General features: G+C 38.2%; 2 protein-coding genes across 2 annotated transcripts; one reads left to right on the top strand and one right to left on the bottom strand.

The window, feature by feature from the left end:
- Positions 1-286: 286 nt before the first annotated feature.
- Positions 287-1273, bottom strand: LOC103989769 (probable serine acetyltransferase 4). The gene has a single exon (XM_009408718.3). The coding sequence runs from the start codon at positions 1238-1240 to the stop codon at positions 332-334; it is 909 nt and encodes a 302-aa protein (XP_009406993.2). The 5' UTR covers positions 1241-1273; the 3' UTR covers positions 287-331.
- A 7415-nt stretch (positions 1274-8688) lies between these two features.
- Positions 8689-10041, top strand: LOC135640132 (outer envelope pore protein 24B, chloroplastic-like). The gene is made up of 3 exons (XM_065154286.1): positions 8689-8957; positions 9023-9418; positions 9811-10041. Exons 1-3 carry the CDS (start codon positions 8742-8744, stop codon positions 9889-9891), a joined length of 693 nt encoding a protein of 230 aa, XP_065010358.1. The 5' UTR covers positions 8689-8741; the 3' UTR covers positions 9892-10041.
- Positions 10042-14928: the final 4887 nt, after the last annotated feature.

The raw sequence follows: 14928 nt of genomic DNA, 5'->3' as shown, positions 1-14928 counted from the left end.
GAATTATTTTTATGTGTTATGGTGACTACGATGAGTGACCTGAAACGTTAATCATTTCAATACCTTATAACCTTTGGGTGATAGAGATGAAGCTCTCGGATAATAGAGTTGGTGCTACCCTATGCTTCGGTCGTTGTCTACCAACGAAACAAAAACACTTTGTGTCATCGAGAAAAAAAACCTAAAATAATTTTTTTTTTATGTTGCTCGCTGAATATTTTTTAATGAAAAAATTAAGATAAAAGATCATAAAGGTAACAAGAGAGGAGGCTCAAAACAAATTGAGCTTCTCAATGCACTTAAACATCATCATAATGAAAGATGGCATTAATTAGTTAGCATAATTCGAACACGACGTGTGGTCTACAATGTGTCCGGCCCGGTTCTCCTTGCCATTGACCAAAGTCGCTGGGTTGCCCACCGCCGTCGTCCTCGGCGGTACTACCTTCAGCACCACCGACCCCGCCCCTATCTTGGTCCCCTCCCCGATCCTCACATTGCCCAGGATCTTTGTCCCGGCACCGAGGAGCACTCCGTCGCCGATCTTCGGGTGCCGGTCACCGCCCTCCTTCCCGGTGCCTCCCAATGTGACCCCGTGCAGGATCGAGACGTCATCCCCGACCACCGTTGTCTCACCGATCACTACCCCGGTGGCATGGTCGAGCAGCACCCCAGCACCAATTCTAGCCCCCGGGTGGATATCCACTGCGAGGACTTCTGAGGTGCGGCTCTGCAACAACAGTGCCGTGGCCCGACGACCCTCAGTCCATAGCCGGTGGGCAACTCGATGTACCTGTAAGGCCTGAAAACCCTTGTAGTAGAGGAAGCAGTGCGCCATCTTGGCACAGGCCGGGTCGCGGCCCTTGGCGGCGCGTAGGTCACAGCGGAGAGCCCGCCGGATGTTCGGATCCTTCGTGAGAACCGATGAGATTAGCTCCTGGAGGGCGCAGCTGGGTAGGACGGTGGGGACGGCCAGCTTGCTGGCGAGGTGGGCCGAGAGAGCGGACTCGAGAGTTGCATGACAGAGGACGAGGTCGTAGTAGTGTTTGCGGAGGAAGGGCTCCTCCTCGGCGTCGGTCCGTGCCTCTTCCTGGATGGTGCACCAGACGTCGTCGACCATCAACTGGCAGAGACTAGGGCCGCCGACGAGGGAACCATTGAGGTGGAAGGAGATGGGTTTGATACTGGCGGATTTGGTGCAGCAGCTCTGCACGCATGCAGCCATCACCTTGTAAGACATTTCAAGCTGTGGAGAACTAAAGAGAGATGGGAGTTGAGATGGGAGTGTAGAAGTGGTGAGGATATTTATATGCATATGGTGTCGTGGGGTAAAGAAGGGGGGGAATGATGCAATTTAAGAGAAGTTTGAGGAGGAAGACGAAGAAAATGATATTTCAGTAATTTTTTACTCGGAGTTTTCCCTCTTCCGCAAGAAATGAACAGCGCTCTCATTAATATATACCTGCCGTGTGATTGGAGTGCCTGACCGGGTCAGGGTGGGTCCGGGTATTGGTCATAGGCTAACCTCCAATCAGTAGTCAGGTGGACAAGTGGTTTACGTAGGGATGAAGCGGGAGTCTGGGCGGGGCAAAGGGCACGATACTCGTGTCCTTTCGGTGGTACCAATCAGGAAAAGTCTATTCCTAGTCGGTCGGTCAGCGAAGTCGGCTTCGGGCCATGGCTTCTTGCCAATAGAAACCGCTCCTTCCCCCGATTGGTGACTCGGTAAAGACTGGTGATCCGGAAGGATAGGGACTTAGGTCGCTAGGAACGGACTGCAACCGTTGGATCTCGATCGAACGGATCATAATGGAGATGGAGCATCCCAGATGGAGAGGCGTAAACGACCGTCTAGTTGAGAGAGTGGCGTCTCGTCGCGAGCGGCGGCGGTTGACGGGCAGTTGACTATTATGGACGGTGGGACCAAACGGAGTGACGATTGAGACACACCATCAAGAAAATAGTCAACGGGTAATCTTGACCGGGATTCTGTATCATTATTGCTCTCTTTTAGCAAAGGTCCTTTGACGTTGGCAATACCACACGTTTTGTACCCAATTAAGAACCTTCCAATGTGAAGATCTAAATGAGTTTGGATAAATCTATCCACCATCACATGTATTCAGTGGTTTATCTTAAATCTTTTCCAAGCATCTTTTGATAGTAAAACTTGAAACGAAACACAAATTTGTGAAGGTAAACGAGAATCAACATCATGACATTGAAATAAAGCTACTTGAAACAAGGTTGGGATCAAGAAAATTTGAAGTAAAACTACTTAGACGTAAAGGATCAACCTTGTTTTGAGCATCGATGATGTGTAGAGATAGCTTTGGCTCATATCATACTTTTTAAGTTAGCTTTAGGTATCTCTTAATCAAATTTCATATGGATATAAATAGACAATTACTTGAGTGATTAGTTGGGTTTGGGTTTGTGTAAGAAGTAATTTGTGGATATTATACCCATCATTCTTAAGAAGATGACTAATAAGGTTTTTCTAAGATATTATATGGCTATTTGATCCATTTAGTATATGTAATATCTAATTTGGCATAGATTTAAATAATTAGATAGATACTCAAATTAAGAGATAGAATTCACAGATATCTTATTTATGGCCATTCCTAAGTGTACTAGTAAAATGAAAAAGCATGGCGAAAGTAAGCGACTTTGAAATTTACTAACCATAGATAAAATAGAATTAAATCCAATATCTCATTTTCATTTTGTTTGTATTCTTTATTTTCATTATTTTCAAAATTTACGACTGAATGAACGAATGAGAGGATTATGTGCTTTGTATTTTCTAGAAAAACTTAGAATGTTAGAATTATAGAAAACACTTTTAGCCACATAATTTGAGATCGGATGTAGATTAATTATTGATAACTTGCAGATTTCTGCATCATTCGATGTGATGGATCCCAAGATTTATGGCTGAGAGCTCATGGAGCTATGATATCTTATTTCTAGCCTTTGAAGGAAGACCTTCCTCGTTGAGCAGTTTGGAGGTCTCTTCCTCATTGACTGTAGTTGATTTCGGGATTTTAATTTTGGACTGTGGACTTCTCTTGAATGCTAATTATGTCTTTTATAAGCTAAAATCTTGCCCAGCGAAGCAATAAAAGAAACTCATGTTTGGCGTATGTAACAATTGTCTGCAAGAATAATATCTGCTTTTGCGTAGAACTTTTTCGCTATTACTTGCTTACATATTAGTATAAAACTAGCATAATTTCTCTGCATATTTCTTAGCATAAAGCAGGAGATTTTGTGCTAGAAAAAATAGCTAGAATTTTTTTTCGTGGAATGTCTATTTCATTTCCTATCAATTATGTCTGTTTGATTTTTGTCAATGTGTTTGGACTATTTTTTTTATGGCATTTAAATGTAGGCAAAACATCCACAAAATAGAATCAGTAAATGTATATGGAGTTTGCACAAGTTCACATGAGATTGCTTGTTTGCCTAAACAAAAGAATTGGTTATTAAAGCTTTTATTCTCTCAGCATTAATTGATCTGAAGATTGCATTAATACCAATGTCACAATTCCAAAAGCTAAAATATTCCATTACCACTATTATTGTTCGATTATATACATGAATACCTCATCATAAGTTACATGTATCTTTGAAAATTTCTAATTTATGTTTCTTAAATTTAGGGAAGAAAAGATCAACTATCTCTATTCTATTTTTTAGATAATTTGAGGGTAATTCTAATAAACACAAGTTGGCTATGACAATGTCACATGATATATTGGAAGAGAGACAGAGTTAGATCAGAAAGGTTGAGTAATCTAAAGATTATTATACCTTATAGATATATTGGGTTCTTTCCTAGTAACTTATCATTCTCGATCGTTTCAGGTTAAGAATATACAAAAGTTGATCATGTCTCATCTAACGACTTAATCATTCAGAATATCAGTGATTAAATAATTCGAATGGTATCAACCTATATATTAGTATTATATATATTCATTCAATTTAAGTTTCATATGATGGATTTGAAAATTAGTCGCTATATACATCTCATCTAATGCCTTCGAACAATAGTGATAAAAAAAAGTAAAATCCTAATACTAGTAATTAACTCTGTTTTTTTAATATCATTTAAACTATAAGTTTGTACATATCTTTGAAATCGAGCTGAATTAAGCCAAAATCACACTGTCATAGTTTTGGAAGACAAAAAAGTAAACTCTTATTATTCTTGTTTTGTTATAAGAGTTAAATTTGGAGCCAATAAAAAAAAAAATTTCGTTCCTAGCAAATATAATTATAAATATGCCACATTTGTATGCTTTTATTCATGGATTCATATACATTCGTTCAAGATGTTTTTTTAGTCATGTTTTATTACGTGCCACATTTCTTTCGAGCATTGACAATAGATAAAAAAGAAATTACCAAAGTTAGAGGCCACAAATCAGTAGTTATGCAATATATTTAAATCACCAAAGGTAGACAAGAAATAAAAACGAAAAAAACAGAAAAATAAGAGAAGATAAGTGAGTTGGGATAACAGCATATTGGAATTTTTCGATTGGATTTCGATAATCTTTTTATCAGACTTGTGATGAATTCAAATAATAAAATTGGTAATTGATTGATCAAAATAAATTTGTGCATTCACGTACTCTACCCATTGTCTTTTCTAATAAGAGATAGGGATGATCACAGATCATTTTTTTAGGTATCCTATTTATATGATCTTTTTAATTGAATGTTCATGAAGAATAGTTTTATGCTACATTGAACTATCAAATCCATAATCACATTGGGAAGGCAATAAGTCAGGTTCCTGCTCTTTGTTTTCCCAAAACTAAACTATATTTTGGTAAGATATCCTATTAATAGATAATTAATAGGTTTGGACATCAAGACAATCAATCAGTTTCAAGAATGAGTGGGATAAATTTGATAGATATATTTTTTCTTTATTTTTCAAAAATAAAATTGATCTTTTTTATCTTGTCAATCGGGTTTGAAATAAATGTTGGTAGGAGAATAAGTACTTAGTCACTGTTATTGCTATATTATATTCTTTATATTTATAAATTATTATTTGATTTAAGCGAAATAATTATTAAGATTTATTATGGTTATCCATATATTGGGTTGTGGAGCTGATCTTAATTTGAATTTGAGTCTATCACTAGTTTGATTTTAGGAAATGAGTGACAAAAATCTTTTTAATAATTAAATTAGTAAGGATTGAGAAGTATAATATAGAATTTAAAAAATAAAAAAAGTTTTGGATGATATATCTCATAGTTTTTGTAAAGGATGCTCGTAACCTTTTTAATACCGAATGAGAAAATTAATTTATGAGAATAATTTCACGGAATTATGAATCATAGATCGAATATGAGATTGATGAGATATAAAGAAAAATAAACTTTTGTATATGAACAAATACTAGTAGGCCATAACACGCAGCGAAATTAAATGGAATCATAATCAAATAGAACACTAAGATTTACGTGGAAAACTCCTCCAATGTAAAGGGTAAAAACCACGGGGTAAACTAAAGATAATCCATTATAAGAATAATGAATATATAAATCTCATTCTCTTGCCCAAAACCCTAGCAACAATCACAAAAGAATAACTAGAATACAAGGATCACGTCATTGTACATAATATTTAAATTCTCTCTTAAGTAATCACAGCAAGAATCTATTGTATATTTGATCTAACTTGAGATGAGAACACTGCCTAGATGATCAAGAATAGCCCCTCTACGTTGTCCTTGATATGATGCTCGGGTATGAATGTGTCAAAAATTTCATATTAATAACTAAAACTAAATTATATGAGATTCAATACCATGGATATAGTTTTATGTTCATTTCAAAATTGCTTTCTATCCTCCCTATACTTATTATTAGGGTTCGAAAGTATCTAAGAAGTGTTAGTCAAATTCTAGTTGAGAGATTATTGTAACTATTTAGTAAATTAAGATTTGTTCTTATAAATACTTATCGAGTCTCAAGATTTTTAATGAGAAAATTACATAAGATATTATAGAAGCTCGCGAGGGTATTCTTTAGGATTTATAGAGAATGTTGAGAGAAGAGTTCTTCATGTTTATATGAGAGGGTATATAAGTGGATTCTTCTTAACTAAAGATAACTTGAGTCTTATAATTTCTCTCGTATAATGAAGAATTTAGTTTTTTTCTATGTATATAGGTAGGAATTGCTGGACATTGTGTCGATATTTGGTATGTTATTTATTTATTAATTTTTAGGTTTATTCTTTTAGTTTTTGAGTTTTTCTTTCCTTTCCTATGATAATTTCATCTTATGACAGAGGAGGTGAAAGATATTCTTGTTCAGTAAAACCTAGTAAGAATATTGAATAAGTGAGCAAATAAACTAAAAAAGATAAGCGACGAAGATCAGGATGAGTTTGAGGCAAAGTGTGTAAATATTATTCATCTTTGCATCGTAAATAATATTATCAATAATATTATTGTTAATAATTTTATCATAATTATTTGAGATAAACTAGAAAAACTTTATATAGCTAAAAGCTTAACAAACAAGTTATATATATGAAGCGGAAGCTATATAAGCTAATGACTAAGACAGAGAGTTCGTAGAGTATCTAAACATATTCAAATGAATATTAGATTAATTAAAAAAGTTAATATAAAAATTGATGAGAAGGATAATGTGTTGTTACTTCTCTTATAACAATCTAAAGCATAAATTCAGAAAGTAGAAGGTTCATTAAATTAAAATATAGATAAATTCTTGACTTGCTGGGTGGATGTCCAGTACGTCGCTTGGGGCACTTGCAAGGTAAGGAATCCCTTGCAATAACAATTAAGTGTATGTTTATGTGGTGTAAATAGGTTCCCATTAGTAAACATTGATAAGAATGGTTGTTTAGAAGGAAATGTTGTCCTGTGATCCAACTTATATTTTAGAAAACACATATGATATATGCAAATAACAAATTTTATTTAATCTATGTTATTTATTATTAATGCTTGTGTTTGAACTAGAATTTATGGATATTGTACTGATTATTCCTAAGAAGATGACATGCTAATTATAGATTATCCCCATAATTAGTTACCTTTAGTATTTTGGTTTCTAAACCTTCAAAAGTTACATTACGATCCCTATACTTACGAAAGTAAAACATTGAGATTCCTGTACAAGGTTGAAAATATAATTTTATATCATTAAAAATTAAGAGATAAGAGTTTTGTTAGAGCAACGAGGTTAAATGTTTTACTTTCATAAATTTAAGAATCTCAATTTAACTTTTGAAAGTATAGGAATCGAGATGCTAAAGATAGCTAATTACAAGGGTAATATGAAATTAGCCCAAAAATGACTAATATAATTTTTTAAGATATTTTATAGTTATTTGATCCATTCAGTATATAATAGTCTAATTTGACTTATATTTAGATAGTGAGATAGATACTCAAATTTAAAGTAGAGTGATAGAATTGACATGTATCTTATTTATGGCCATTCCTAAGTGTACTAGTAAAATGAAAAATCACATCAAAAGTAAGCAACTTTGAAATTTACTAACCATAGAGAAAATAGGACCAAATCCAACATTTAATTATAATTGCATGGTATTTTGGCACAATTCAAGTCCCTAATTTTCTAACTATTAAAGCAGGTCTCATAAGTAAACAACGATAAGAATGGTTTGTTTTGAAGGATGACTTTTGGTAAGCATTATTCATAGAATTGAAGTCATCAATCGGTAAGTTCTACTAACAACTAGTAGAAAACAATTACAGTGACATTTGGATGTTGATTTACTAGTTATAGGATGGTGGTGGAAGAAGAAGAAGATGATGATGAGGAGGGATGCAACTTCAGTTAACAAATCGTAGAGACAACAAAGGCAAAAGGAAAAGAGACATGCACCTACGAGAAGAGAGCAGCAATAATAGAAGAAGAACCTAATGCCTTCAACTTCCCATCATCTCATGGTAAAGCTATTTTTAGCTTCAGTGTTAAGTTTAAAGCCTTCGAAGGTAGGTTTTTAGCTCTCTTCTTCTATCCTAGTGGTTGAATGAACATGACCAAAGCCGACTGCAGTAGCACAGAATCTGGTGGCCACCATGTGTAAATATCAAGTTGGTTTCATTTGCAGGTGATGTGACATGGGTGAGAGAGTTCAATACAAAAACGATGTCTGAACAAAGAGAAAATGAAGTGTTTGATGCTTGGACAAACAATTTACAGTGAGATTTGACCACAGAGATGATGCTTCTTTCTATTGAGCTTTTGATTCTAACATTATAGACAAACAAAACGAGGATTTATGCTACTAAGAGATGGTCATTACTTTAGTATTTCTCAAGAATTGCAATCGACATGTTTTAGGCTGATCTTGAATCGAATGTTTGGGTAGAACATGATCAAGAATGATTCAAAGGAAACATCGTCGAGGAAGGTATACCGAGAAGATGCCAACACCGAAAAGGCTTCCTTGAGAAAGCTTCCATGAGGAGTCGAGATCAAGAATGATTTAAACGAAAGGAAAAGAAAGAAGAGAGAGTTACTTTTTGAGGCACTATATATGTAATTTTCGTGGAAAAGAGAAAAGAAAGATACTTTGTAGCCATCAGCAAGCAATCCCGGCCGTCTTCAATGGGAGCTATCTACCACTATTTTCTCCTCTCTTATGCCTTCCTCCTCGGCTCACCTCCACGAGGAAAGTGTTGGTAGCTTGGGAGCAGGTAGACAATGATGAGGGCCACACTGACCGGCAAGTACGAGACCGACAAGGACGATGGCAAGGCCTCCACCATCCTTACCATCAACACCAACGTCGGCGACGCCAAGCTTAAGGCCTCCGTCACCAACGCCCTCGTCGTCAACACCGCCAAGGACTCGCCCCCGAAGTTCTCCTTAACCCTCGAGAAGCCCGACTCCTTCTCCGTCGTGTACTCTCGCAAACATGTAATCCTTTCTACCATGGATTCACGCAGTATTCGTGCATCTGTTGACGTGATGTGAACCTTCAGGACGCCAATCGTCAAAGTGATGATCCTCCGGACGTCCAGTTCAAGTTCATGAACGCCATCAAGGTGATGGAGAAGACGGTGGAGCTGGAGTACACCCACGGGATGCCGGAGAAGAAGACGGCGGTGGGGGGGTCGGTGGCGTTGAACCCGCGGAACAAGGTGGCGGTGAGCCACGTGCTGGGCACCAGGGACTGCAAGGTGAAGTACAAGTACGAACACGGCGAGCGGGTAAGGACGGCGGTGGAGCCGTCCTACGAAGTAGCCGCGAATGCGTGGGGTCTGGACGTGTCGAGCAAGTTCGAGGGCGGCGACGCCGTGAGGGCGAGCTACCGGACGGCGGCCAAGACGGTTCAGCTGGAATGGAGTAGGAACTCCAAGGTCAATGGCACTTTCAAGGTAGAGTTGTCCGAGGACCTTCTTAGGCAATGCTTTTGGATCATCAATAATCCATTAACACCCTTAGTTTAGACTATCTAAACTGCAAATGAGGCATCAGCTCATAACATTTATTGTTTGATAGGTAAGACAGATCAAGTTATAAGAACAAGAAAAAGAAATCCAAAATCAGCTTAAAATGCAATTTGTTGCTGACATATGATGTCTCTGTTTCATTTCCATTTTGATCCTTTTATCCTTTTCGTTTGTATTATATTATTTTTAAAAGTCACAAATGAATGAATGAATGATCTGTATTTTTCTGGAAGAAGTTAGAATTACAGAGAACACTTGTAGCCACATAATTGTAAGAATTTGAGATCTGATGTAGCTTAATTATTGATGCCTTGCAGATTTCTTCATCATTCAATGTGATGGATCCCAAGATAAATCCAAGATTTATGGCTGAGAGCACATGGAGCTATGATTTCTGATTTCTAGGCTTGGAAGGAAGTCTTCCAGAGCAGTTTGGAGGTCTCTTCCTCATTGATTGAAGTTGATTTCAGAATTTTAATTTTAGACTGTGGACTTCTTTTGAATGCTAATTGTGTCTTTTATAAGCTGATGTAATGGTGTATGTCACATTGCCTGCAAGAATAATAATATCTGCTTTTGTGTACAATGATACAACATTTTCCCTATTACTTCTTTACATGTCAGTAATTTCTCTGCATATTATATATATATATATATATATATATATATATATATATATATATATATATATATTAGCTGATATATACATCTCATCTAACTGTTTGAATGATAGTGATAAAATTTTAAAATCTTAATGCTACTAAAAAACTCTATTTTTTGTGTGTCCTTTAAACCATCAGTTTGTACACATGTTTGAAATCGAGATGAATTAAGCCAAAATCACATCGTCATAGTTTTGGAAGACAAAAAAAAGAAAACTCATTGAAGCCAATAATAATTAAGTTATTTCGGCTTAACCATCGTTCTTAGCAGATATAATTATAAGTACCCCACATTTATATGCTTTTATTGGTAACCGCTTTCATCATCTAAGCACACGTTGCACCCACCGTGGATGAGTGAGGAGGCTGCAACCTCCCGTGTGAGGTGACGTGGAGGATATTTCTGTGCCTTCCTCTTGTACTTACCATAAGGCATCGGAACTGCAGTACAGAGTGAGCAAAGGAATAGACAGAAAGGGGGGAAAAACAAAAAGGGAGGAGAGAAAGTCTTCTATTTTATTTGGTTCTCTTGATTTTAATTTTTTAAATTTTTTTGCTCTAGTTCTTCTTCTATTATAAGAAATAATGTCTTTTTTTATCTTTTTTATTAGAAAGAATGCTATACTCTCTCTTTTTTTTTTTTTATAATGACTATCTTCTAGTTTGCTCATGCATGTTTTCCTTAGTCAATTGAGAGTTTTACCATATTATATCTTGATATTATTATTTTAATTAATTTTAAAATTTTAATTTATATTGTTTTAATTTTATACTACTTGACTCTATTTAATTAGGTAAGATATATTATAAATTATTAGATTATGTGATCCTATTAAATTAGGTAAGATATATTATAAATATTATTGAAAGTCCAATTATAATAGGATTCCTAAGGAGATGACCTTCATGAAAGAGCGTTCTTAATTATTTATCCTAGACCCTCTACTCTCGACTACAAATAAATATAACCTCCTAAGGATTTATAATGAAAATGTGGATACATAGATATGTAAATAAGAGGAGATGAGGATATGCGATATTATTGAGATATTTTAGATCTTCTATCACCTACCCTTACTTATATGAACCAGTCAATAAGAGATTACATATCTTATTTTATCTCCCTTTTGTCCCTAATTCATCGCTCATAGTGGTCCTATGAAAGATAGGAAAAGAAGAGAAAGTGAATCTAGTTCTCAATGCAGATCGATATTGTTATAGCTTTCAAATCTAACGACGGTACACCCGCAAATCAGATAACTTAGTATAATAGAAGCATTGTTTTTAGTTTTACACTCTCGTCTCCTATAACTTAATATCACAACTAAACTCAAAAGGGAGGAAATGACTCAAATAATGCTAAAAAAGAAAGCTAAGTGAGGTATTTATAGGCTCGGAGCCCAAAATTTAAATCCTCAAAAATTTTGGGATATGAGCGATATCAATGCCAACATTTCCCAGTATTATCATCATAACTTTTGATCTCGTAATTCAGGACTAGTGATACTATCATTATAAAATTTGAATTCTAAGTAGTGCTACCGTCGCCTTAAGTGGTACTACTAACTCAAGTGGTATTATCGCTTGGGCCTAGTGGTACCATCGCTCAAGCATATTTTAGGCCACTAGTTTGGCCTTCTAGCAGGCTTAATTCAACCCGACTTCAAGACTAATGGCTTTCTTGATAAGTTAGTATTATTTCGATTAAATACTAACTTAAATTGACATAAAATGATTTTGATCATGACTTTGATAAATCAATCACATATCTGACATATTTACGAAGCTTTTGACACGTTGTATGCTCTTCTGGAATATCATCCGATCTTTCAACATTTCGTTTGAACCTATAATACATCATCTTTTCTTTCGGTGGATAGCCCATTCCACTAGCATATTGACTTTATCATGACATTGAATCTTCCGATATAATATATAATCCTTCCTAAACCTTTAGCATGAAGTTTAATATTTCTAACACGTTGATAAATTCTTTGACTAGATGTCTAATTTTCGATACGATAATTTCTTAGCACAATATTTTACTTTGCTTAATAGTTGACCCTTTGATGGTCTCAGTCTATGATTAAAGTATTTCATGCGTCACTTATCTCAAAAGTATATTAGCTCAATAAACTTATCAATTAATTTTATCATCAAAATCAAGAATTCAAAAAGACTTAATTGATGGATCAATCCTCGAAACTATGCTTAAAAGTGCATACATAAATGAATATAAAATTTTAAATATGCATGGGTTAATTATAATTTTCTAAAAAACATCAAATCTATAGTCCCAATGACTTGTGATAAGAGTCTTAACCGAATGATCCATTATCAAAAACTATGCTTAAAAGCAGACACATAAATGATACGAAATTTTTAATATATAAAGGTGTTAATTATTTTTTTTTTAAAAAAAATATTATCAAATCTATTGTCCCACCAATTGACCTATTAGGTCAATTAATGACTTATGACATGAGACTTAACCGACAGATCCATCATAAAAAAAAAACTACGCTTAAAAGCGCATGCATAAATGATATGAAATTTTAAATATGCAAAGGTGTTAATTATAATTTTCTAAAAATATTATCAAATAATCTATAATCCCAACAATTGACCTCTAGGTCAACTATTGACTTGTGATACGAGACTTGATCGACTGATACATCCTCAAAAACTACACCTAAAAGCGCACACATAAATGAATATAAAATTTTAATTATGCAAAGGAGTTAATTATAATTTTTTTAAGAAAATGATCAAATCTATAGTCCGACGAATTGACCTATCAGGTCAACCAATGACTTGCATCTCCGAAAATTACGCTTAAGAACAACCGCACACATAAATGAAGATGAGATTTTAAATATGCAAAGGCGAGCAATCGTAATTTTAACCAAAGCAAATATGCTAAGGGGTGTAATCGTAAAAGTGCACATGCGAAAACGTTCGTCGCACCGTCGGACATCGACGGAACCCTAAATAGCTTCTCCTTCCGTTCTCTCTGTGTTGGTGTAAACAACTTCGTGTCGTGGCCTCGGGGCCGACGCGGCTTGTTTTGGGGCCGAATGGCGGGGATCTCTGCTCAAGGTCTCTCGGGGTAGCTGAAGTGGCCGACCGTGCGGATCAGATAACATTTGGGTTCATCGGGATGCCCCGTGGGGAAGGCTTCCTCTCCTTGGCGTCCCGGGGAGATAGCTTTGTCTTCCTACCTGCACACAGGTCGGGTCGGAAGCTCAGCCTGACCCCTCCGACGATCAAGTTAGTGATGTGGAATGGAGTGGTTCCTTCGCCCCCCCTCGCCCTTCTCAGGGGCGAGGTTTTTATAGGGTGATTTCCCGTGTCTGATGCGACCGCTTGCAGGGGGCGGGTTGCATCTGACACTGGTGTTAGCGTGAAGAACAGAGTCTGAACAAGTCGTTAATGGGCCTTGGTCTGCGTTTTGGTTCGTTTGACCAGGTTCCGCCGGGTCGTTTGAGGTGTGAGGTGTCGTCCGGGACAGCTGACGTCTGTGCGGGTCTTGTCACCATTTATTATCCTCATCATATTCCCCCCCTCGAAGGAAGTCTGAGGCATGGCTTCGGCTTTGAGAACCGTCCCGTCCGGGCGCCTTGCCGGGGGTGTGAGAATCGTGGAGTTTAGCAACTAAGAAGGGTCGGATGTGTAGCGGTGACCCAGGTAGCGTGCGACCGACGAGCACACTTAGTGGGGCAGGCCGACGCATGGTGTGACCTCGGGGAGCATGGAGCCGAGGAGCACGACGCAGGCGGGCAGGCCACGCAGGTGTGGCCTCGGGGAGCATGGAGCCGAGGAGCACGACGCAGGCGGGCAGGCCGCGCAGGTGTGGCCTCAGGGTGCATGGAGCCGAGGAGCACGACGTAGGCGGGCATGGAGCCGAGGAGCATGACGCAGGCGGGCAGGCCGCGCAGGTGTGGCCTCGGGGTGCATGGAGCCGAAGAGCACGACGTAGGCGGGCATGGAGCCGAGGAGCACGACGCAGGCGGGCAGGCCGCGCAAGTGTGGCCTCGGGGTGCATGGAGCCGAGGGGCACGACGCAGGCGGGCTGGCCCAAGGAGCTACTTGTGCTGTTGTCCCTCCATGCCCATTCAACAGCGGCGGGAGCTGAAAACTTATGTGCCTGGTTTCCTCTTTGAGAGGGAGTTCGTTACTTTTGTCGCACGCTTTTAGACGTCGAGATCGAGGCATCAGGGCTCTGCTGCTTCCTTGCTCCGGAATCGCCACGTCAGGCCTTCATTATGGCGGGACGTCCTTTGGCATTCCTGACGTGACGTGACGGTTACACACGTGCGTGGGTGGGTTGTCACCCATTCTCGGGAGGTGAAGGGGTGCTAGTTCTGGCGGGATATCTTCCTTAAATAGCGAGCATCCGGCTTCGTTCCCATCTCTTGCTGCTGAGTCCTCTTCTTCGGGTCTTGCCGTCTTCTTTCCAGTCGTTCTCCTCGCCTCCTGCGTCGCCTTACTTTTCCCAGTAGTCCCTTCCCATTAAGGTCAGTGAGGATGACGTCCTCTTCTTCCTCTTCTTCCTCCTCTTCCCACGGAGCTAGGGAGAGATGTCCTCCACCGTCTCCCGTTCAATCCTCCGATGGGGAAGTGGCGCGGCGGGCCCTTGAGGCCTTGATGTGGTCGCACGACCTGGACTCCACCGTGAGCGGGTCATCGCTGAGGGGACTCCGGGAACGCTATAGTATCCCGGAGGACTATATCCTCAACGCGCCAGAACCGGGACAGCGGGCCTATGACCCG

Source organism: Musa acuminata, chromosome BXJ3-6 (genome assembly GCF_036884655.1).
Source record: "Musa acuminata AAA Group cultivar baxijiao chromosome BXJ3-6, Cavendish_Baxijiao_AAA, whole genome shotgun sequence".
Lineage (NCBI taxonomy): Eukaryota > Viridiplantae > Streptophyta > Magnoliopsida > Zingiberales > Musaceae > Musa > Musa acuminata.
Note: the sequence above shows the minus strand (reverse complement) of the source record. Positions and strands in the feature narration are given on the sequence as shown.

Coding starts and splice junctions, on each gene's coding strand:
- LOC103989769 (XM_009408718.3), bottom strand. CDS start 1,240: ATGTCTTACAAGGTGATGGCTGCATGCGTGCAGAGCTGCTGCACCAAA.
- LOC135640132 (XM_065154286.1), top strand. CDS start 8,742: ATGATGAGGGCCACACTGACCGGCAAGTACGAGACCGACAAGGACGAT. Junction 8,958..9,022: donor TCGTGTACTCTCGCAAACAT/GTAATCCTTTCT, acceptor GTGAACCTTCAG/GACGCCAATCGTCAAAGTGA. Junction 9,419..9,810: donor AGGTCAATGGCACTTTCAAG/GTAGAGTTGTCC, acceptor GATGCCTTGCAG/ATTTCTTCATCATTCAATGT.